This window comes from Ursus arctos, unplaced genomic scaffold (genome assembly GCF_023065955.2).
Source record: "Ursus arctos isolate Adak ecotype North America unplaced genomic scaffold, UrsArc2.0 scaffold_31, whole genome shotgun sequence".
Classification (NCBI taxonomy): domain Eukaryota; kingdom Metazoa; phylum Chordata; class Mammalia; order Carnivora; family Ursidae; genus Ursus; species Ursus arctos.
The window spans coordinates 32,132,072-32,155,528 of NW_026622997.1; the positions used below are offsets into that span (position 1 = coordinate 32,132,072).

The following is a 23,457-nucleotide window of genomic DNA, read 5'->3' on the forward strand; positions in this document are numbered from 1 at the left end:
AAAGGGATGAACTTTTCCAATAAAGAAAAATAAATTGAAATGCCAGCTACTTTAAATCAAGCACTTAAGTAACGTGTTGCTACTTAAATTGCACAGATAAATATTCTGGCCTAAGTTCAAGGGAAGCATGAATGTAAATGGGGGTCATTATGAATGAGCTCTATTTTGGAGAATTGCTTTAAGGTATACATTACTTTGCAGGCCTCAAAAAAACAATCTTCTGGTTTTGCTTAGAACAGGGCTTATATGTTGTTAGAAGTTACTGGAAAATCAACTATGCATTCTACTTTCAACTGATACATGCTCTTTACACATATTTCAAAACCCAGAAAATACTGAATTCACTGACGCTGCCACCACCTTGGGGTAATCCACAGTCTCCAAGACTTAAAAAAAATAAAATAAAAATCCAAAAAGGAACATCATTTTCCAGAAATAATGGGCATGTAGTGAAAGCAGCCAGCAGAGTGCATTCGGCTCCACTCTTGCTGTGTCAGCAGAGGCTGCCAAGTCTATCAGTGGGCCAAATTAAGGCTGGTGAAGTTACAAACATGTTTTACTTTTCAAATGGATTAGGAAGTTCCAAGATGTATTCATGTCCAAGTCTGAGTAATGTTAAAGGTAGGGGTGATGTTACTGAAGAGAAACAAAGACTTAAAAACAAGACCAAGCTTTCCCTCAACCACCTCCAAACTGGAAATCTTCATTTAGGTAATGCCTTTTGATTTAATGAGTGAGCTTAAGTCCTTTCTTCAACACAGAAGTGGAATCTGTTGGTTAGCCATTCTTCTAGAAGAGACTATCGCTCATCAGGTTTCTGTTTCTTTGCCTCACTGGTTAAAAGGCAATTTGACTCAGGATGAGTCACCCCGATCTCTAACTCGCCATGCCAGTGTCTGTTGTGGTTGCTCACGACCAGCATTAACTGGAGAGGAAGAGCACACAGAAACCTAAAGACAGGTATACAACCCATCACAGGAGGTTCTCATGATTTGAGGACAACAGCTCTATGAAAAAGGACATTTAAAGTCAATTCACTTAAAACAGGGACCAAAATTTCACAGAGAATGTGGGAGAAAAGAGGTTCATTTAGTTAAAAAAATTGTGAGGTCAAATATAAGCATATTTTATCTTCTATTTAAGAAAATATAAATAATAAATGCAACTCCGTGCTGACCCAAATAGCAGTAGTAATAAAAACTTGTTCAATACCATTAGGTATAGTTCTTCTAACATTTTCTCATTAACTTTCCCAGCACAATTATAGTGACAGATTCTTCCAAAAATACAGACATCACCAAATCTCCTTTAATTTTTTATAGTCAGATCCTTCTCTTAAAATGCCTACCACGTCATTATTTTGGTGGATTTTCTCTTCTTTGGTCATTCGGTGGTCTAACACCACCAGATCTCATTTGCCAATGACTTCGCACGCAAGTCTGGTGGTTCTTCAACATTACTTTTCTTGATTTCATTAAATCTTTATTTCCTGTATTTTTGCAAAATCGGCCTGCCATTTGACTCTGCAGTCGAGGACAATGGTTTTACATCTTCACAACAATCAGTGAAACACTGTAACTAACAGGATGGGTAGGGATAGTACTCATCAGGGATGAATGTTTGAGTGGGAATTAAGTTTACACGTGGACAGCTCATCAAACATTTTTATATTATGATGACTTCTGTTTCCCTATTCAACCTTTGTGACTGCAAGGCATGGGATAATGTATTCAGATAACAAGGGGAGCCATATATGAAAGGACACAGTCATCATAGAAATGCTTTTGTCTTTGGGAACTAGAAAACTTTCTCAGAGGACTACAAGTAAATCTGAGAAACAGCTCCTAACATTTTACATTTTAATACTGCCTGTCTGCAAGCCCTATCATCATAGTATAAATAGACTGAATAAAATGATACCTAGTATGCATCCTACTCTTCAATAATGGAAATGATTTTATTCTGGCATCATTCACTAACCATAGCAGCAAAATTAAAATCTTGACTTATTAATTTAAGCATCCAAATGTATACCTGGCAGCTGTAAAAATCTGGATCTACTGAGGCTACTAAGTACTTTAAAAAGATTAAAAAACATGTGGCATATGGATATTATCCTTGTTCTATGGAGCGTGTGTGTGTGTGTGTGTGTGTGTGTGTGTGTGTGTGTGTTGACCGCCCTGCAGGAAAAGCTATTACTTCAGAATCCTGAAGTCCAAAATAAAACAAAATTTTTTATCTTTGAAGCCTCAAGAAAACAAAGACAATGCCACAGATGATAAACAGAGATGGAAAAGACAGCACTATGTGCTAATAAAGACTTTCGAGTCGGACAGACCTGGTCCTCAATCCCAGATGTTGTGTTCCAGCTGTGTGACCGTAAGTTCACTGTGCTCTCCAAGTCCCACTTTCCCCATGTGTGGAATGCAATGGTTACTTAGCTCCCAGCCAAGACCAAATGAAATACTTAAAAGTGTCTGGAAAATTGTGGGCAGTACCCGTGCTATAAAACCATGGCTTAGCTGAATATACCTCCTCCTTTCAGGCATGATGACAGCATATAGACCTCCAGAAGCCTCTCATGAGCCTCCACCTATCTATAAAAACAAGGTGTTCTGATATCATTTTGTGGAATTTGTCAGAATTCCTTGATAAAGCCAGTATTATAAATAAAGCTCCTCCCTCCCAAAAATGAGGTTCCAGACCCAAGCACACAGCTGCTAAGCCTTACAATTAAGAAGGAAGAAGTTACTGAGAGAAGTGAATGGATTCTCTCCAGTGACACTGTACAACACCTCACTTAGCTCTTTCTGGTTGTGAGATCTTAGGCAAAGCTGAACCTTTCTGAGGGTTTGTAAAATGAAAATAACCAAACCTATCTTCAAGAATTATTTTAAGAACTGAAAAAAGTAATTTATATAAAAGCACATGGTACTCAGAAGGCACCCATCCTTATTACTAACACATCACAGATAATGTCATTTTTAAAATATCAACAATTTATATTTAAAAAAAAAACCTAAACCTCTCGAGATCAATACATGAGTCAGAGTCCTTCAGACCCATATTCCATAAGGTATATTTTAAAACACATCATGACAGCAATAAAACCTATTCCTAAGGTCTGCTCCAAAGATGTCACATCTATTGGTCATGTCTTCGCTAAGATGACAACATAAATAAGAAACTGATAAAACCAAGGGATAATGGTCAAATAATGAGTACTGTTCAATGACAATGTTCACAATAATCTCCCAGTTGGCCAAGCAATGGAAAAGTTTGCGAACACTGCAGTGCCCTTCTAGGTACAACGCGGGCAATGGCAACAAGTACTAGCAAGGCCCTATTTTCAGTTTCAATTAAACCTACCACTTTTTCTTAGTTTGCTTTCTTTCCAGAATCGGGTTGCGCACATAGGTTTACGTAAGTTTTATATCTGAAGATAAGCCCCAGGATCTGTTTTCAAGAGCTCTAAGAAAGCCAGGAAACAGCTACATCTTCTTCACAGTTAACAAGTCAAAGAGTGCTTCTCTACACGCACTGAAAAATGACAGTGCTGGTCAAGGCAGGGGTGTCTGCATAAAACAAAAATGAAGTAGAAAACACACCTGAAAGTGAGCAATTATCATCACTGTCCCAGCAGCAATAATCTCTAAGCTTTTCTTCCTGAGTCTCTGCAGATACTCTTTCTTGCCCTGCCACCAGCTATTGCACTGGACTAGCTGAACTCCCACCCACGCCTCAACCACCTACTTTTCTGAACGTGAACCTGAGCACCGGAATGTCACCAAAGACAACCACACGAGGCAGGTGGAATCACTACTGGCAGATCATGCTGACCAGTCTCAAGTAAACAAGCAGACTCAAATAGACTCGCCCACGGTCTGCAACAACTACGCATATCCTGCATTTCTCCATTCTACTCCAACCTCCAATGTCCCTTTCACCCGCAGCTGGTGTGGATTCCATAGGTCTCAAACGAAACAGAAGCCATCACACTGGCACTCGCAGCCTGGGACTGGATTTGTCCCCTCTTTCCTTCCTCCTGTCATGCAAAATAAAGGTGTCTCTCAGTCCACTGGTTTTCTCTCTCCCTCTTCAATCTCTCTCTCCTGGATCCTTTCAATCAGCATTTAAACGTGCTTTCGTACCTCTCATCCTTAAAGCTCATCCATTTCTACCTTCCATCCTGTCTCTTTATTCACCTTCAGAGCCAAGTTTCTCAAAAGATTTATCCATTCTTTCTTTCTCCATTTGCTCACATCCCAGAGCTTTTTAATTTCAAATTTTTTTAATTTAAAAAATGATGTTACAGCAAGCATAACAAAAAGTAAATAAAAATCGAATACTATCTACTTTCCTTACTCTATCTTTATTTTCCTTAAATAATCAATATTGAAATTCATTGTGTACCCTTCCACACCATTCTCTATGCTCCTATAAATCCATAGACATTTATATACATACATAAGGTAGTTTGCTTGTTGATAAAAGAAGCATCATAATTAACACACGATGTGCATCATGTGTTTTTCATCTAACAATTTTTACGGAAATCCTTCCAGGTCAATTCATGTAGACACAATTAATTCTTTTTAATTTATATGAATTCCCTTCTTGATGGGCATTTTGGCAGTTTATGGTTTTTTTGATGCCTACAAATAGTGCTGCAAAATCAGCATCCTTACATACACATTTTCTTTGAATGGATTTCACCAAGAGGAGAACTGCTGCCTCAATGACTATATGCACTTTACATTTCATGATCCATTATAAATTTATTTCTTTAACCGACTCTAACCTGGCTTTCAGCCCCACCATGTCAGCTACTGCTGGGGGGGGGGGGCAGTGTACTCCATGTTGTCAAGGCCAAGGGATACTTCTCCTTCCTCATCTACTTGATCTCTCAGGGACATCTGGCATCTTGACCTGTCCCTCCTTCCTGAAGCCTCACTTTCCTCCTTGTCCTCCTCCCGTTGGCTACTCCTTCCCCATTTCCTTTGTTGGCTTCTCCTCACCTACCTGATCAAGTTCTGGAGCACTCAGACTCAGTTCGAGGTCCTCTTTTCTCCTTCTGCGCTCGATCACATTTTATCTCTTCTGAATCTAATCAACTCCCATGGCTTCAAATACCATGCTCTAAGACAACAACTCTTAAATTTCTTATTTCCAACCTGGACCACCTTTTTCAGCTGTATATGCAACAACACTTCTTGGAAGTCTCACAAACAAAAGAACACCCCAAATCCATCCATTTCCCCCTACCTTCCCTGCCACCATCCTTATACAAGCAACCACCATACGTCTCCTAAACTATAGCAAAGGCCTCCCAACTCATCTCCACTCAAGTAAACCTACTCCCCACAAAGCAGGTCTTTAAGAAACGTAAGTCAGATCATGTCACATCCTTGCTTAATCCCTTCTCCTGGGACCACACATTCTCTAGACCACAAGCTCCTTAATGTGGCCCTGCCGATCCCGAACAACCTGGCTACCACCTACCTCTTCCTCTCTACCTTGCCACCTCTCTCCAGCCACAATGACTTATTTTTCATGCCCTTAAATAGGTCAACGTCTCTTCTCCCTCAAAGTTTTCCTGCCCGTGCTCCAAACACTTTCCTGGCTTTTGCTTTGCCTACTTTACTGCTAATCATCATGGAGGTCTCTACTTAAATAGCACTTCCCTAAAAGACCTCCCCTGACTCACCCAGCTGATGCTGTGTTCTTCTGTTATACCTCCAAAGCTCGTTTGCGTCTTCCTTCTTTGCCTTTATCATAGCTTCCTTTACTTATAATTATTTTGTTTAATATCTGACTCTCCTGCTAAGCTGTAAACTCAACAAGGGCAGCGGATGTGGGTTTAAGGCTCTCCGCTGGAGCTCTCCTACCTAGCACGGTGCCTGTCATGTAGCAGGCACTTGATAAGTATCAGCTGAGTAAATGAGGAAAACATACTTTTATTTCATTTGGGGAGATTAGGGAAGATTTCCTGGAGGAAATGGCACTTCAGCTTACTACCTGAACGGACCAGATTTCAGTCGTTAGAGATGAAAGAAGAACATTTCTGAAAGAGGAAACTGTTTGAGAGCAAATGTTTGATACTATTAGAGATTTTGTAATCCAAAACCCAACACAATCCTGGCACCACGCATAAAATAAAAACCTCACTATATAAAAGCAAAGCAGATGAAATAGCGGGGTGTCACCATTTATTTCCTAAGTACTAATTCTGCAACTAGCTCAGACTGGCTCCCTCACCTTCTGCCCACCAATGTCATCCCATCTCCTGGCCACCTAGGTTCCAAACTTGGAAACTCTCTTTGCCTCAATTTTTTGTCATTATTATTCCGTATTCAACCACTCATTGAGTTTGACTGGTTTTTCCTTTGAATGTCTTTCACAGCTATTCTCTTTCTCTATTTTAACCAAAGACATCCTAATTCAAGCCCCCTTCACACATGGAATTACCACAACCCTTTCCTAAACCAGGGTTTCTCATCCTCGGCACTGCTGACACCTGGGGTTGGATAACTCTTTGTCATAGGAGGCTGTCCTGTACACTGTGGGATATTTAGCGGCATCCCTTCTACCCTCTAGATGCCAGTAGCACCCTGCCCCTCAGTTGTGATGCCAAAAGTGTCCCTGGACATTGCAAAATGTCCCCCCCAAGGGGGGGGGTGGCAAAATCACCCCCTGTTGAGAATCACTTTCCTAGATGACATCACAGAAAAAGCCCTCTAAAATTACCCAATCAAAACTCAACCCATTCTTTTAGGACGACTCAAATTTCGTCTTTTTGATGAAAATACGGATGCTTATCAACAAACAGATGCATAATTGCTCAACTTTACAAATAATAAAAAATCTGCACAATAAAACAAATGAGAGACCACAGTTTGCTTCTCAGCTTGACAAAAGATTAAACACAGTGATAATGCTCATTGTTGATAAGGATGTGAAGAAATAGGTACTATCAGAAACTCCTGGTAGGAATAAACTGGTATAATGCTTTTGGATGGCATTTACCGATATGTTTTGCATTTTAAGATCATCATATCCTTTGACTCTGCCCATGTGAAGAGATAATCAGATAAATATGCAAAGATTGTAGTGTTTGATAATAGTAAAACCAAAAACATCCTAAGTCCCTCAGTAGGGAACTATTAGGTAAACAACAGTACATTCAGAATATTATGCTATTCGAAAGGATAAAGCAAATGTTTATGGACTGACATGGAACAACAGCCACGTGAATATGAATATATATATGCAAGGTTTGAAACTAGTATATATTCCATAATACCACTTTTACAAATAACATGCTTATGAATGACTAAACACAGAAGAAAGACTAAACAAATTTGTCAAAATATTATCTATATATGTATAAATAAATTATATATTATCTATTATCTATCTATCTATATAAATCTATCTTCAAATCATATTTTAAATGTATTAGAGGAACTGTTAAATCTTCTTTTAAAATCTCTTGGAAAAGTCCAGTTTAGGGAATCTATGCTCTAAATTTTTCAGTTTACTTAAAGCAGGCTTATACATTTATTTACCACCTTTATTTCCGGCAAATATCCTGAGTTGGAATATTCTGTTCTGAGCCACATTTTTGCCCTAGAGAAATCAGTAGTAAAAAGGAAGTTTACGGAGAAAAATATATTTTTGTTCATGACAGCTTACCGGTATGATGCATCCATGAATCATATTGAAAATATGTCCCTTGAAATCAAAGAAAACAATATGCTTATACAAAGAATGTGCCCCAAAGTTCCCCAATAAAAGAAAGTGTTTAATCAAAATATTTGTTGACAGCTGGTTAGTGCTGATTCTAAAGTAGAAAAGAAAATCGGTGTCATTGTAGTCTTTTGTTTTGTGTACAAGAGCCGAATATGCAAATTAGCCCAAAATGGGGACTCATTATGTGTTCTACACTTCAAGTGTGATTTTAAGCACTGTAGGTATATACACACACACACACCCAGAACGCACATGTATCTCAACAAACCATGCACGTCGTCTGTTCAGAACTGAGAAGCGCACGCATGCTTCTCCAACATTAAATGGAAGGCAGATGGCAGGCACTGATCAACAGAAATAAAATAAAATCCTTCTAAATCCTACTCCCTCTTACATTCCTTCTAAGTTTTTTTCTTTAGAAAAATATCAAGCAGTTCTTCATTACTGTTGATTTGCAACTTCAGAATTACAATAGGCAATGCAAAAGAGGATTTCAAAGAGGGAAAAATGTCTTTTGGCACGGATTCTCTTTCATAGTCTTAGGCAAGAGATAACGCTAACTTTGAACCTCATAGCATACAGTAGTTTTATCAGTATCTAATGTGTAAATTAGCTCTTTCTATAACTGGAGCTTTAGCTTTCAAAATACATAATTACTGATCATTTTAGTCTGCATCACATTTCTTTTGCAGGGTGAAAGAACTAAAACAGCTGTTATATCCTAATAGCTTCATAATGTGCACAGAATTTCTAGGACTATTAGAAATTAAACCTACAGCTTCCTATCAGGCAGAACATATTCATGTGTATATATGACCCACATTATTTGGAAGAACAATTATTAACTTATGAAATTATAATTTGAAACATAATGAAGTAAGACTGCTAAAGAAAATATTACAGCTCTTAAACGGGGTCAAAGCTGCCAGGCCACACCGATTGGTTCCCCCACCTTTCCTCACATCGATCAAGTCCTCCAGGCTGAAGGAAGTCCAAGTGTTCATGCTACCACCATTCCTTGCAGGGATCGAGCCCTCTATTTTCATACTGGGAGATGAATTTCAGAAGGTGAACCAAGTTTGGCACGCTGCCCAGAATTTCTGGCAGCAGACAAGCAATCTGGTTTCACTTCTGGTCCGCTCTCCCCTGAGCCAACCTTGTATCCACAGAAAGCACCCTGATCTAGGGAACTTGTACCATTTATTATGATCACTGAGAAAGCTCTGATGGTTTTATTAACCATGGGACTTGTACATACAGTCCTCTATAAGCATATTTTCTGTGGAAAGAAATATTACAAGATCTTATTTCTTAGTATCTCCTTCAAACACTGGGGGAAAAAATAGCAAGGTTAAAAGGATTTTTCCAGAAAAATAGAATATTATTCAGGCACCTTCATTCAGGAATGTCAGAGATTCAAAAAATAGATTATTATACGGGCACCTTCATTCAGGAATCTCAGAGATTCAACAATATATCTGATGAGCAACTACTACCAAAGGAATATACAGTGAGGTCCAGGGACAACAAAATAATTAGAGGAACTGTTAATTCCTCTATTTATTATGTAATTAATGGCTAAATTGGGTGAGTTAAGTTATAAATGCTAAAAGGTCAGAGCAATCACTGCTAGGCCCTGTGGGGTGAAATGTTAATATACATAGGTCTAACTCTCCACTGAGACAATTATTAACTACTTAACTAATATCTTCTTTAGATTACCACCTCCAAAGTAAACGGAATCAGAAATGACTATGTAATTCACAAATAAATCTGTGTCTGAGTTCTTTTTTCTGACCTCCAAGATCTGAGATCTAGCTGTCCTTCCCTCTCTTGATCTTTCAAAAAGCAAAGTCAGTGAAGCTTTACTGCATTGATAGCATTTTCTGATTCACTCTGGAAGATGTGTGGGAGGTCCTGGAAACTCTTTCCCACCATTTCCACTGATGCCTGGGTTCCGGTTCCCAGGTCCATAGCTCTTCTGTGCTGGAGGCCCCTTGCTCATATTAAAGAGCCCAGAGTCCCAGATGGCTCTGTATTCTCTTCTTCCCTTGCTTTGTACTTGACAGACCCACAGTCCCATGCCCAGTAGTTCAGACCCTAGCTTCCTTGTTCAGGATTTCCTAAGTTCCATAAGTAAATGTTGGGAAAACTGTAATACCAAACAGGTTCCAAAAGGAGATCTCAAATAGGAAAACTGATACACTAATGTCCATTTCCTTACAGGTGGCATGTACTCAACAATGGAAACACCTAGGGAAATGCATTATTTTTCTAAGCGAAAGACACACTGACTCAAATCCTGGCTCCAAAAGAGGAACTTTTTCTCTGCTTCTTGGGAATTTTTACCATTCTCCGAATATTATTTGTGAAAATTAACCTCATTTACAGTTCTCCCCATGGAGTCTTCTAATCTTGTTGACAGAAATTAAAAAAAAAAAAAAAAAAAAAAAAAACTTTAAATAAAACCAAGTCCCACATCCCTGAAACAGTTCTACAAGGTCACATAAAGAGAGAAGGACTGTCATTCACGTACATGTCTCAGAGCTTAGGGAGGTATGGGAAGGGAAGTGGTAAACAGACGATTTCGACTGGTGAGACAAAATAAGGCATTTTTAATAAGAACCAAGAACGAAGTTAGAGAACTCACATGCACGTACTCCCAGTGATGGGAGAGTTTTGAGAAAAGAGTTCAGGTTTGGCCACGTCCAGTACAGATTCTGCCTTTGGCAAGTGTCCTGCATACACAGGACATCCTTTCTCCCTCTGTTTGCCTGCTCGATCCCTTGGTCCTTTATGACTCAGTTCAAACCCTCTCTTCTGTAGGAACCCGCACAGCCATGGTCCTGCATATCCTATATATTCCTTTATTACTGCACCTATCGATACTTTACGTTATCAGTCCTTAGAAGGTGAGCAGCCTATGCGCTGTTCATCCTTTCCCGCCCGACACCTAACCTAAGTGCCACAGAGCAGGTGGTCAGCACACGTTTGTTGAACGTCACATGAATAAATGCTGTAAGGAACAGAGTAGCACTGAGAAGAGTGAAAGCATGAGAAAAAGGATTCTGATGCTCAACCAGAGAAGTGCTGTCTGAACTTGATCCTGGATCTAACTGCTTGGGAAGCAACTATTAGCACCACCAAATATAGTGCTTGCCCTTCCAGAATGAAAAACAGACAACGGCTGTTTGTGGCAGTAATAACAGGTCATTAGTGTTATTAACATCATCTCATACAATAGGCTTATTAAAAGACACTAATTTATATTCTAAAATTATAAAATAAAATGCAAAGGAAAAGGACAACCCTGTTCTGTTTTCTCATATTCCGACTCCTCCACTGCACACACAAAGTTCAACCTGTTATTACCCTTTAAACAAAATGAAACAAAAAAAGCCTGGATGCAATTGAATAACTTAAGCACAAACAGCCGTGTCTCAAAGGTCTTACTGAATATAAAGCACAGTGGGGTTTTTTTTTTCTTGGACCTAATAAGAGGATTGTAGGTGAAAATAATAAATAGAAAATTCCTAAACTTTAAAAAAGAAAAACAGCAATTCAGGATGTGAAGAGAGCTCACAAAGAGAGACTCCATAATATATGAAGTAAGCTTCTAAATACAGTAGAAGCAAAACAAATCAGGAGTTAAGAATGTCAGGCTCACTACGTAATAATAAAGTCTAAAATGACCTTATTAGGAACTAAAGGGCCGGAAAATCCAAAGCTCTATTGACAAACTGACAGAACACACCTAGATAAAGGACTGCTACACTCCCTTTGGAGCATTTTAAGAGTGAAAACTTCCGCAATTGTTCATCATCTTCATCGTCCCCATCCACACGGTTTGCAGCCTCGTAGTCGGGGCGGCTGTGCCCAGCTCGAGCACAGCAGGCTGTGGCCACTCGGGGCCCTGTCCTCCGGCATTCCTGGAAGCTGCTGCTGCCCAAGAGGCAGCAAGAGCTCCCCTTCAGGGCTGCACGGCTGCTCTGAAGCTACACCGGGGCTGATTCTTCACCTCATATCCTGCAGAGGCAATGCAGGACTGTGATGCTAACTGTGTGGTCTGAGGGACCTGCAAATTTAGCTTCTCTAAGGCTCAGTCCCCTTGTCTGTAAAATTAGGCAGTTGGTGGCATTTCTCTCATGGACCTATTGTGAGGATCACACGAGGTAATGACGTGTCTGGCCAGAGAAGAAGCTCAATCTGTGTTAGACTGTCCCCTTCCTGTCTCTCCCGAGCTCCTGTAATCCTGCCTTTTCCTCATGCTCCTTTCTTCTGCTCCCTGATTCCTTATAAATATTTAATGGCTCAATCTCCTTTGAGTTCCGCTTCTATTTATTTCAAAAGTCCAAAGGAAGATTTAAAAAAAACAACAACCCTTATTTGTATGAAACTGAATAACTACTACACAGGCCCACATACGTGCTACACGTTGTGGACGAGACCTGCACGCACATCTACGGACTTCGGACGTAATTCACGCTTCACATGAGTCGAAAGACTTAAATGGTACAAATAGTTTCACATGTTATTTCACAAATCACAGACTTCAGAACAATTTATATATAAATAAGGTTTGATTTAAAAGAAAAACCTCTCTTTGGCCTCAAGTAAAATTGTTATGATTTAGTGACACCATGTGGCTACATTCTGCTTTGCATTCTTAGAAGCAAATGTTCCTCTGAATGCAGGATTGCTCTATGCTGGTTCAATTATGACATCAAAGTTGTAGGTAGAGGTACAATTCAAACTAAGTATAAATGAAAATGATTATTTTTTTAAAGTGAAACTATTCCTTTTCCCTTTACATCTGAATAAGGCATTTCTTGAATTCTGAAGACGCCAATCACATAAAGAAAGTAAAGGCTCAGCGTAATTCTAGCTAAATTCTAAAGCATCCTGGTGAACCAATGAATAATGTAAAAGTACCTTCCTTTAAAAGTAAATAAATATATCAATGCCCAGTTACAGGGGGCAGGGGAGAAAAAGAGAGAAAAGAAAAGAGACTGACAGCTTTTGTACAATGTGAATACGGTTGGGAAAGAATGCTTCCATAAATAGCAAAGTTTACCTTCCTGTTTGTTTCACGTCTAGTGGACCCACAGCACTGTGTAGGTACTCTAATCTAATGAAGATGGGTAAAAAAATTACACTGCTCTAATGATGGCAGGGATGAGGAGGGACCTGGAATGTATGGCAGCAATAAAAGAGATTAAAGCGCCCTATACCAAAGTACAGCACGGTTTTAGTATTCATCTAATGAGGCTCCTACAGGAGACCAGTTACTCCTGAAATAACAGTCAGTGTACACCAAAGAAAGGCTAAATATCTAAAACAACGACCAGAAAATATCACTCCTTTCACCTCAGTCAAAAATACCATCTCCCCTCTCAGGCCTTCCCAGACCACCTACTGAAAATACCACCCCCCCCACCCCAACAGCCACACATGCCTTCCCTTGAACCCAGCCCCTAGCACAGTACCATCTTCACAACACTTGAAATGACCTGACGTGTTCTTCCTTGTTGACATCGGTTCCTCCCAGGTCCCATGACAGCAGAAACCGTGTACAATGCATAGCACAAACCAGGAGCTTATTTTGGAATGAGTGAGTGATGAATGAATGAACGGATGAATAAATGAAGAAAAATCTATTTCCTTAGCTGGGGAAGCATGCCTAAATTTCTTGTTGTACGTGAGAGTAGAAGCATGCTAGTGAGATGTTTATCATCATTTATGGCCTCTAATGCGACTGCTGAGACCAGAAGACAGGCCGGCAGATGCTCTACAGCACCCTTTCTTTTCTCCATGACACATCTGGCACATTATAATATCCCATTCAAAGGGGAAAAAGGAGAGAAGGGAAACTACAATAATTAAAACACTTTCAGCTATAGGCAAAGACATCAGTGAAACAGAGTAGAGTATATGCTAGAATTTAGCATACGATAAATAAGACCGTTCACATTCATGTGGTAAGGAACAATTATTAAATAAATAGTCTTCGTCAACTGACTATCCCTTGGAAACACACACACACAAATGTTCTGGCTGAATTAAACATCTAGATATAAAGATGAAAATAACAAATAGTAGAAAAAACTTATAAAAATGTAAGATCTTTAATGCTAAAGTGAGAAACACCTTTCTAAACGTGATCGCAAACCACCAGAGAGCAAAAAAAAGATCAAGAGATTGGACATTTTTTAAAAAGTAAAATTCTATATGGCAAAAAGTACCAGTAAAACACTAAAAACAAATTGTGCAATACATGACAGGCAAAAAGATGGGGTGTGTGTGTGTGTGTGTGTGTGTACACATATCTATCAGTGTGTATATATCAATACATCAAAATAAAGTTTTGATAAGACAGAAAAAGATAATTGCCTCAGAAGAAAAATATGCAGAAGACAAAAATAGGCTTTTCATAAATGAGAAAGAACAAATGGCCATTATTAAATAATACCAGACCTCACTGATGATAAAAAAAATCTAAATTAAAATAAGATTTTTTTTTTTTAACAAATCATAGCTCACACTGGCCGTGTTGACAACCCTGGTTAAGGGCTCAGAGAAAGAGCATTTTCATGTGCTATTGGTAGTAACTGGATACAACTTAACCAGCGGACAAGCTTTTTTACCGATATTTAAAATATGTCCTACATTATAATTTGATAAAAAAAAAAATGTCATGAACAAGACTTTCCCACGATGATACTTAAGAACAAAAGGAAAGGCAGAAGCCCAGTCTGTGTGAACTGCAGCCATCCCTCCAGTGCCTTCTCAATACTCTGGCTGGCCTCTCTTCAGTAACTGTCCCTCCTGACTCGCTCTCCTGTCTCTGCCCAGCCCCTGCTGTCTACCCTTCTCTTTCCTCTCTCAACAGGCACACCCTGAAGGCTGCACTTTCAGGCGCTATTCCTTTCCTCAACTCCCGGGTTTTGCCCCAGGATCACTTGCGTGATTCCAGCTACCAGCCACCTGCAGGCTCTGAAATCCACCTCCACCGCTCACACCCACGTTTTCAAGTCTTCTCCTATTTCAGCAACATTATATGGCTGCCAAGTTACCAGCACCCTGTTGAGAAACAGCCAGAAAATGTTTTAAAACACCCCAGGGCACTCCATATTTGCCACTCCTTATTAGTGTTTTTTGTTCAGCCCTGGGCTCTGGCAATCAGGAAAGCCGTGGAAGGGCTCGAAGAGAGCTTCCTAGATAGCCAAGAAGACAATGTAAAGGTGAAGCAGAAATGGCCTTTTCCTGAGAAAGAGAAAGCTGGTAAGACATAACATGGTTCTGAACGCATATGAAAGATTATACTAACATGGACAATTCCATTTTCTTCATCCCAGGTGGGAACTGAGTGGGGGAAGTTACTAGTCTAGGCTTTTGGCTGCATAGAGCAGTCCCCACTTAACCTACAACACATTACTAAACAGGACCCAGGAAGACAGAGCAGATCATTTCCGTCCATTCACCATTATGGTTGGAGCAATCACTCTGGCTTTGAAGCCTGATGTTATCCTATGTATTGCCAGTAGATAAGGTCCACTACCTTAGCGAGGACTGAATTGCATTCCACAGATATATAAATGGCAAATTATATGCCATATATATTTTGCTACAATAAAAAAAAAACGCTTTACCAAAATGAAAATACATTACAACTGTTGGAAGCACACCAACAGGCAGGTTATGAAGATGGAGCGAAAGGTTTGAGTCATGTTTTGGACTGCTGTGTATGGACTGGCAATCTGGAAACATGTCGGGAAGACGAGGTTCCTGAAGTCAGGAACAGTTTCCTCACAGTGAGAGCCGCCGTGGCCACAGAGGAAGGCAAGAATGGCTCTCTTTCTCTGAAGGTCAAACCAGCTGAGAGTCTCGAAAATGAGAAAAAAAAAATAATAACACAAACAATTTAAAAATAATAAAAAAAATAAAAACAAAAAACAATACAAATAAAAGCCACTAGTGACTGCGCCTCTACTTTGGGCCAGGCACGGTACTCAATGTTTGTACACACGCTCGTCATCAAAACCCTCCACAGCAAACTCATAAACGGTGTTGCTATTCCTGTTTTTCAGTGGTGTAGAAACAAGGGCTTGGAGAGGCACAACTTAATAAGATCACCAGGCCAGGATTTGATGAAACCAGAGAGTGAGAAGAGCTCTATGTAACTCCATAGCCCATGTTTTTGTTTGTTGGTTGGTTGGTTTTTATTTTTCTTACTACACAGCGCTAATTTACATGCAATCCAGCCAAGACTCAGAGGGAGCTAGGTAATCTCACACTCCCCAACTCACAGTGTCTCTCTTCTTTCGTGAATGTATTTGATGTACTCTTTCCTCAATACATGATACTCACATATTTTAGGATTAACCTCAAAATTCAGTTTCCTCATGAAAATATAGAAAGTTACCTTTGCAAACCATGTACAGAGACCTCTCTAGCACTGATATACATTTTAACAAATACATGGATAAAAAGTACCAATGAGTATATATACATATCAATGCTGAATTGATCTCTTCTTATACAGTCAGTGCCTTGACCACATGAAACCTGTGCTAACATTTATAGAGTACCTACTGCATACTAGATCACAGCCTGAGTACCATGTAAGAAGACTAAAAGATACTCTTTACTTCCAAGAAGTTGTAATTTTAGTATTGGGGCAAGACAAATACTCAAAGGACCCTGAAAAACAAAGGTGACGTACAAATGTGCAAATTAACTACATAAGGCAAAGTGAAAGAATTTATATGGGCCCAGTGAAGTCCCTGGAAAATGTGTATTTAGAACATTATTTAGATAGTCAATAAATGATTGTGAAGATAAGAAAAACCAAGTATAAGGGCTCCTGGGTGGTCAGCTGGGTGACCAACTCCTGGTTTTGGCTCAGGTTGTGATCTCAGGGTCATGGGATCGAGCCCTGTGTTGGGCTTTGTGCACAGCGTGGAGTCTGCTTGAGACTCTCTCTCCCTCGCCCTCTGCCCCTCCCCCACTCCCTCCCTCCTTCTCTCTCTCTAATAAATAAATCAATCAATCTTAAAAAAGAAAAAGAAAAGAAAAGAAACACCAGATATAAGACACCTTTAGATTATCAACCGAGACTTTTCTTAAGTTCATTTTTAAATACTACCAAAATCCCAACCTATTACAAAAGGCAGAGTTTAGAAAGGAATCTAGTAATATATGTTAAGGTGGTTATAAATCTTTTTAATTGTATTTCTTAACTAATATGGATATCAAGACTCTTTCCTTTTCTTGTTGTCACTATCTCTAACATCACCTTTGCTCAATTCTTCTCGACCAGAGCTGGGAACCGGCATACCAAGACAAAAACTAGCATTATCAATCCAGCCAACCTCTACAAGACATAAAAGTTACATCAACAAAAGCAAGGCCACACAGAAGACACAAAATAACAAAAGGGGAGTATAGATAAGGCCCACTAATAAATAAGGAGAAGTATATTTTGTAAAAGCCAGAGATCATGACTGAGGGCACACATCTCCCTCCGTACGGCGAAGTTTTCGAGTGGGTCAAGCTCACAGACTCTGTCATGGCTAGTCTTATACTCATGATGATTTGTTCTGGGAGTCATGTTCCTCTTGTTTCAAGTTAAATGCAAACACACAGTCCTTCAGTCCACAGCAGATGCTTTGGTTGCTATACTGCTTATTTTTTAATCCAATACAACCATAATAACCGGAGTCAAGGAAGACTCAATCGCCTCCTCTAAGCTGGGGCCCCTCTGTCACTCTTACAATATCCCTAGGCAGCTTTGAGATACAAAATCTTCACTCAATTTCTTGTCCCTCTCATTTTAATCCATTCAAAACTCCTCTGATAAAAGAGCAACTGCCAGACCTGCAACACTTTAGTCTCTCTTTGGGGAAATGAAATTGATTTTCTTCATTTTCACACAAGAGGATCCCTGGGTAACAATATTGTGTCCAGTCATATCCATAATAAAAAAAATGTAGGCAACATTCTTTACTGTACCAGAACGCTGAAAGGTTTTGTGGAGTTCCTTTGGTGGAGGTAAGAATTCAGCCTGATGCTCTTAGATCATAAGTTTACTAAGTACAAGGTTGTCTCCTGACCGAGAAAGTACGTGCAGTGCGGCATCCCCATCTGCTCCAAATCAGCCAATCAGCCACAATGGGAGGTCGGCGGAGGTCATGGATGAGGGTGGGGACAGGACGGGGTAAGAGGCCAGATCCATATCGTCCCTGATTTACACCCACCATATATACCTTTCCTTCTCCTCTTGCCACACCAGACTAAATGAACCAATCGTCTTCTGCCTTTGATCTTTTTTTTTTTTAAAGAATTTATTTATTTATTTGACAGAGATAGAGACAGCCAGTGAGAGAGGGAACACAAGCAGGGGGAGTGGGAGAGGAAGAAGCAGGCTCATAGCGGAGGAGCCTGATGTGGGACTCGATCCCATAACGCCGGGATCACGCCCTGAGCTGAAGGCAGAAGCTTAACCGCTGTGCCACCCAGGCGCCCCATGCCTTTGATCTTTTGACTTTAAGGTAAGGAATACCTGAGGGCAATTTCCAAGGAGAAAATTACAACAGAAAAACAAAACAGAACAAAACAAAAAAAACAGCAGAACTTTGGGCGCCTCTAACTACCTTCCTCAACTCTCAAATTCATTAATTGTATAGGTTTTATAGAATTTCAGAAAGTTTAAAAGATGGCTTAAACCTAAAAGAAGAATATGAAATATCAGAACCGTAGCTCATCAACACTTTTTAGAAACACCTTCCATGGGGTTACAACACATAACAACAATAAAAGCTAAGGTGCTCTGGTTGAAGGGAGGCTGTGAGCCTGGAGGCCCACCAGTTCAACCTTCCCTGCTCCAAACCCAACCCACTAGATACACTTGTTCTGTCAAACTCCGCTGATAAGCACTGACCTAGAAAAAGAACACAGATATTCAGAACGTGCACACTAACTTCCAAAAATCTCCTCTTGGCCCTGAAGACTATGAGCGAAGCCTCCAGAAATATCTCCCGTGGCTTTTGTGGGAAGAACGCAGCCCCTAACAATCACTGTGCTCTCAGTGTATAACATGGAGCTTAAAGAGCATCTCTACTTCTCCCGTGTTCTCTGTCCCTTCTTGTTCACTGCATGTCTTCTGCATATGTATGGCACAAAACGCTGAAACACTTCCACAGTATACTCTAGAATTAAGATGCTTCATTTTCCATATTTTCCCTAAGTTTTTTTTAGTTGGGATGCATTTGGTAGCTGATATCCTTAAAAAGTTCTCTACTTTGAGACAAAAAAAATGTAGCCCGTTTCTCAAGGTTCACATCTCCTTAAATAAACATCAAAATCATTAATTAGCCAGGAGAACTAACCTGCAGACACGGGCTGGAAAATATAACTTTTGCCAAGAACGACACAGATACTGCGAATGATCAATCACTCTGATCCAATCAAGTTCATCCATTGACACTTCAATGAAGTAGGAATAAGACCTATGAATCAAAAGGAAAAACGCAGAAAAAAGTACCATATTAAAATAACAAAACCAAGTTACACGTTAATAAAATGTTAAAAGATACAAAAAATACACTGTTTGCTCATTACGTTTTCTCCATCCAATCAAATTATTATCAGAACTTCTGCATAACAATCAAACGCTGCTGACACTAAAATCTGTACAGAGCCCGCTACTGTAGCGTGTGCCACAATGTACCGAAATGACCTCTCTGCATGCCTGTATGCTTATTAGATCACAAACTGCTTCAGAACAAGGAGCATGCCGTATTTATCCTCACCTCCTCAGGGCCTAGCACCCTGTTTGGCATGCATCCGGCACGCAAGATACTTGTTCCTTTTCAAACAGAGCCAGGATGCCTTGCTCCTGCTGTATTAGCACTCATAAAGCCAGGACAGAGAGAGGAGAGAAAAATTGAGAAGTCGGAGGTGTGCCTTCTCCTTCTACCTTCCCTAGTCTGGGCGCTCAGCCCTATTCTCTCAGGAGAGCCACCTCAGGATGGTTCCCTGGAAAGGCCAGCTTATCTCCTGCTCCCTCCCAGTCTCCCACCAACCCACACACATATGCAGCCTCAAGAAAAATAAATGACATGGGTGAAGAGATAATACGCGTTTCTTTTGGGTACAACATAGAATTTGGCAGCTAATAATCTGGCAGTAATGAAAAAAGCCTATCATCCTCCACTAGTCAGCCACCCTGGACCATTAGATGCTGGTCCCACACTGAACAAATCTATATTCCCCTGTCATAAGCCAAATTTAAATTTGAGATGCAGTTATTACTTGTACTGTAATATCAACAGGAACAATCTCAGAAGATTTAGGTGACCATAAATGTCAGCCTACAAACAACAGTTGTGACCAGAAAAGGTCAGCTTATTTTGTGTCATCCCCTCATTTTCTGCTGTCCCCTCACTCCCATTCATTTTATCGCTCAGTCTCAAACTGGTTATAACCTTTTATTGAACCTCTCTGGGTTATCAGTAATGCAGGATATAATTTTACAACACATGTCAGAATCTTTTGGGCTTAAGATTCTGAATTTTTCACCTTTGCTTAGAATGATAACAACTTCTGTGAGAAAAGAATTGCTACGTGGTCAAGTCCCCCGTGAATGTAACGCATGCACTAAAACAAAGTGGCCTATAAATATTTAACATCATGGAAACGATAACTACTTTCGGTCTCAAACATACTAAACTTTTCTTTTATTATCTTTATAATTTCACTATTAATTAAATGAGTGAATATATGTAAAGCTTTGAGAACAGTACCTACCACAAAAAAGTAATGAAAGTGCTATGTAAGTAATATCATTGTTATACTGTTATTACTAATCCAGAGACTCTTGGAAATGATATGTGAATTAGCTCCATTTTGCCAGCTAAACATTATATTATGTCCAACAAGACACATATCAGGAAATATATTCTTAATAAAGAAGAAACATATAAAGACAACCCGGGGACTGTGAACATCCGTGCCTATGAGAAATGCTGACTCCCACTTCGTGAAGCTTCCCTTGTATTTGGTTCACATGGCCTAAAAGGCCCAAGTGGTGGCCAGTGGCGCTACAAGAAATGAATTACCGTGCAAGGGTATCGTCACCATTACTACTAAGTCCTCCATGCCCAGACTCAAAGAGGCAGGAGTAGGGCCGAGGAGACTCTATACTGGTTATGTAGGGTTCTGGGTATGTAGGGTTTAGGTTAATGATGGGCAGTGATGAGACAGACAGTTCTTGGTCACACAACTGCTCTGGTACTTCTGAGCATCATGGATGAACCCTAGAAACTATGGTGGGTGAAAGCGTCAGAGGTGCTACAAGGAAGGCAGAATCTTGAAGCCACTACAAGGCTGGAGCCCACCAAATATTTTCACAAACTTCCTTTGTTTTGAGGATGATTACTTATCCACATACTAAAAGACAATTTTTTTCTTCATCCATAGGATAAGATGCATTTAAAAAGTTATAATATTCAAAAGTAAAGAATCAAAAAAATGAACAATGGTAACCCCAGAAGGTGGAATCCCAAACAACTATTAACAGTAGCATTTTAGAGGAATATTTTAAAGAGTAGAATGTTCACAATGTATTCATTACAAAGTGAAGTTAGCCTTTACACATTTCATCTTTATTCTGAAAAACTACGTGTGGTTTTACAGGTTTCTGTTTTGTGTATGTGTATGTGCGTGGGACTAGTTAAATATAGACAAAGTTACACAGATATATCCTAGTTAGACATATACTTGTTAGATATATACAAAGATTATTAATGGCCAGTGAGATTATGAATGATTTCTATTTTCTTCTTTGTGCTTTTCTATATTTTCTACATTTTCCACGATAAACACATATTCATTACTTTTATAAGCAGGAAAAAAGCAAAAAACATTTTTTTAAAAGGAATATAGCCTTTAACTCTTCCCCCAGAACTAAACTTCAAGAGAAATAGCAAAACGATCCCAAGGAAATAAACTACCAAGTCTGTAAAACCAAAATTAGGCCAACTCAATCAAACATAATGTCATTTTCTGTCCAAGTCATACTAATCACTCACCGGCTATCTCGGTCCCACAGGAGTATCCGTATGTGATTGATGATAGATGGCTGACCTAGCTTAATCTCAATGCCAGAACGGCAGTCATCATCAATTGGGTGCCTAGAAAATCCATGATCCAAATCGTAATTTTGAGTATCACCATCTAATAAGGCTGACTTCAGCTCCCCTTTTACAACCTGGGCTCCATACTTCATAGTCGCAATATTTTCTTCTGGTACTACAGTTAAAAACAGAAAAAGCAATTAAAAACAGAAAAATTATTCTATATTGCAGGCTTTAAAAAGACAAAATTCTAGTATTCTAGTTGATTCTACTATGTGCATTTCATTTAAAAATGGCAGACAAGTCTGTGGAGATAGAAGATGTGGAATGTCTACGAGGATTAAGATACCACCCACAGTTTAAATTTAATGACACCACCAAAGCCACTGAGTGACTAAGAGTAATGTTACTAAGAAAAAGTTGGTAATACTAGAAAACAAAACACATGTACTAGGACAAACAAATCAGCTCTGAGTTCACTCTATTAGTAGCTTTTTTTTTTTTCTTTAAGATTTTATTTATTTATTTGACAGAGACAGCCAGCGAGAGAGGGAACACAAGCAGGGGGAGTGGGAGAGGAAGAAGCAGGCTCCTAGCAGAGGAGCCTGATGTGGGGCTCGATCCCGGGACGCCGGGATCACGCCGTGAGCTGAAGGCAGATGCTTAACGACTGCGCCACCCAGGCGCCCCACTCTATTAGTAGCTTTAACTTAATATCTACTGGACAAAACATGGCATGTAAGATGACCTGTACCTGCCATTTGGACTGAGCACAACATATAAAAGCAAAGCAGATGGACCAGATATCTGATAAAACAACAGAAGAAGACACACCCCAATATAGCAGAGCTGCTGGACATGGGCCACACATGGACATGCTGAAGCATTAATCTAGCTAAAAAACAGTAATATGGGTAAAAGAAGGTATATTTTTACTTCGCTTGAGCATTTTCAAAAATGAAAATTCAGCCTGTCATCAAAATCAATATCGTGGTTATAATTAAACCCTCACCCCTCTCCCACACTAGATGTATTAAGTGTCAGTTGTTCCTGGAACTCTGAAGTCCTCTATGCAAAGCCTTCTTCACAGATCTGGAGCCTGTCCTCTAGGTGCCAACGTTCTGACTAACACTCTCTGTGGAGAGACAGGAGGCAGCATAAAGCAGATGTAAAAAGCGTGAGCTTCAGAGTCAGAGCTCAAATAATGGCTACACCTCTAACCAGGCAAATCACTTTACGGAAGTTATCTTCTCTGAACTTCAGTATCTCAAGAAGGCAATACCTAGCCCCAGGTGTTTTTGTTTATTTGTTTGGAAGGATCAAATGAAATGATATTTGCAAAGCACACAGGAAGCTCTAAAAAAGTTAATCAGAATTATTATGAAGCATATACTAGAAAACACACAATAATAAGAGAACTAAGCAAATTTATAGACTATAAATAAATGCTGAATTCTCACAGTACATATACATCTTGGCTATGTGATTAAAATAGGGGAAAGTGTGAACTCTAATTAGGCTCTTAGGGAAAGGGGATAAGTAATTTCATCACTGAGTATTTCTTCAAAAA

General features: G+C 39.6%; 1 protein-coding gene across 3 annotated transcripts in view; it reads right to left on the reverse strand.

The window, feature by feature from the left end:
• Positions 1-23,457, reverse strand: part of BTBD9 (BTB domain containing 9) — a 410,047-nt gene that overhangs the window by 334,968 nt on the left and 51,622 nt on the right. For all 3 annotated transcript variants that reach the window (XM_026482809.4, XM_044378324.3, XM_048225847.2), the window contains exons 5-6: positions 21,843-22,062; positions 19,140-19,259 (exon numbers count right to left, since the gene is read on the reverse strand). In XM_026482809.4, the coding sequence (XP_026338594.1) occupies positions 19,140-19,259; positions 21,843-22,062 (340 nt within the window). The remainder of the gene's footprint in view (positions 1-19,139; positions 19,260-21,842; positions 22,063-23,457) is intronic.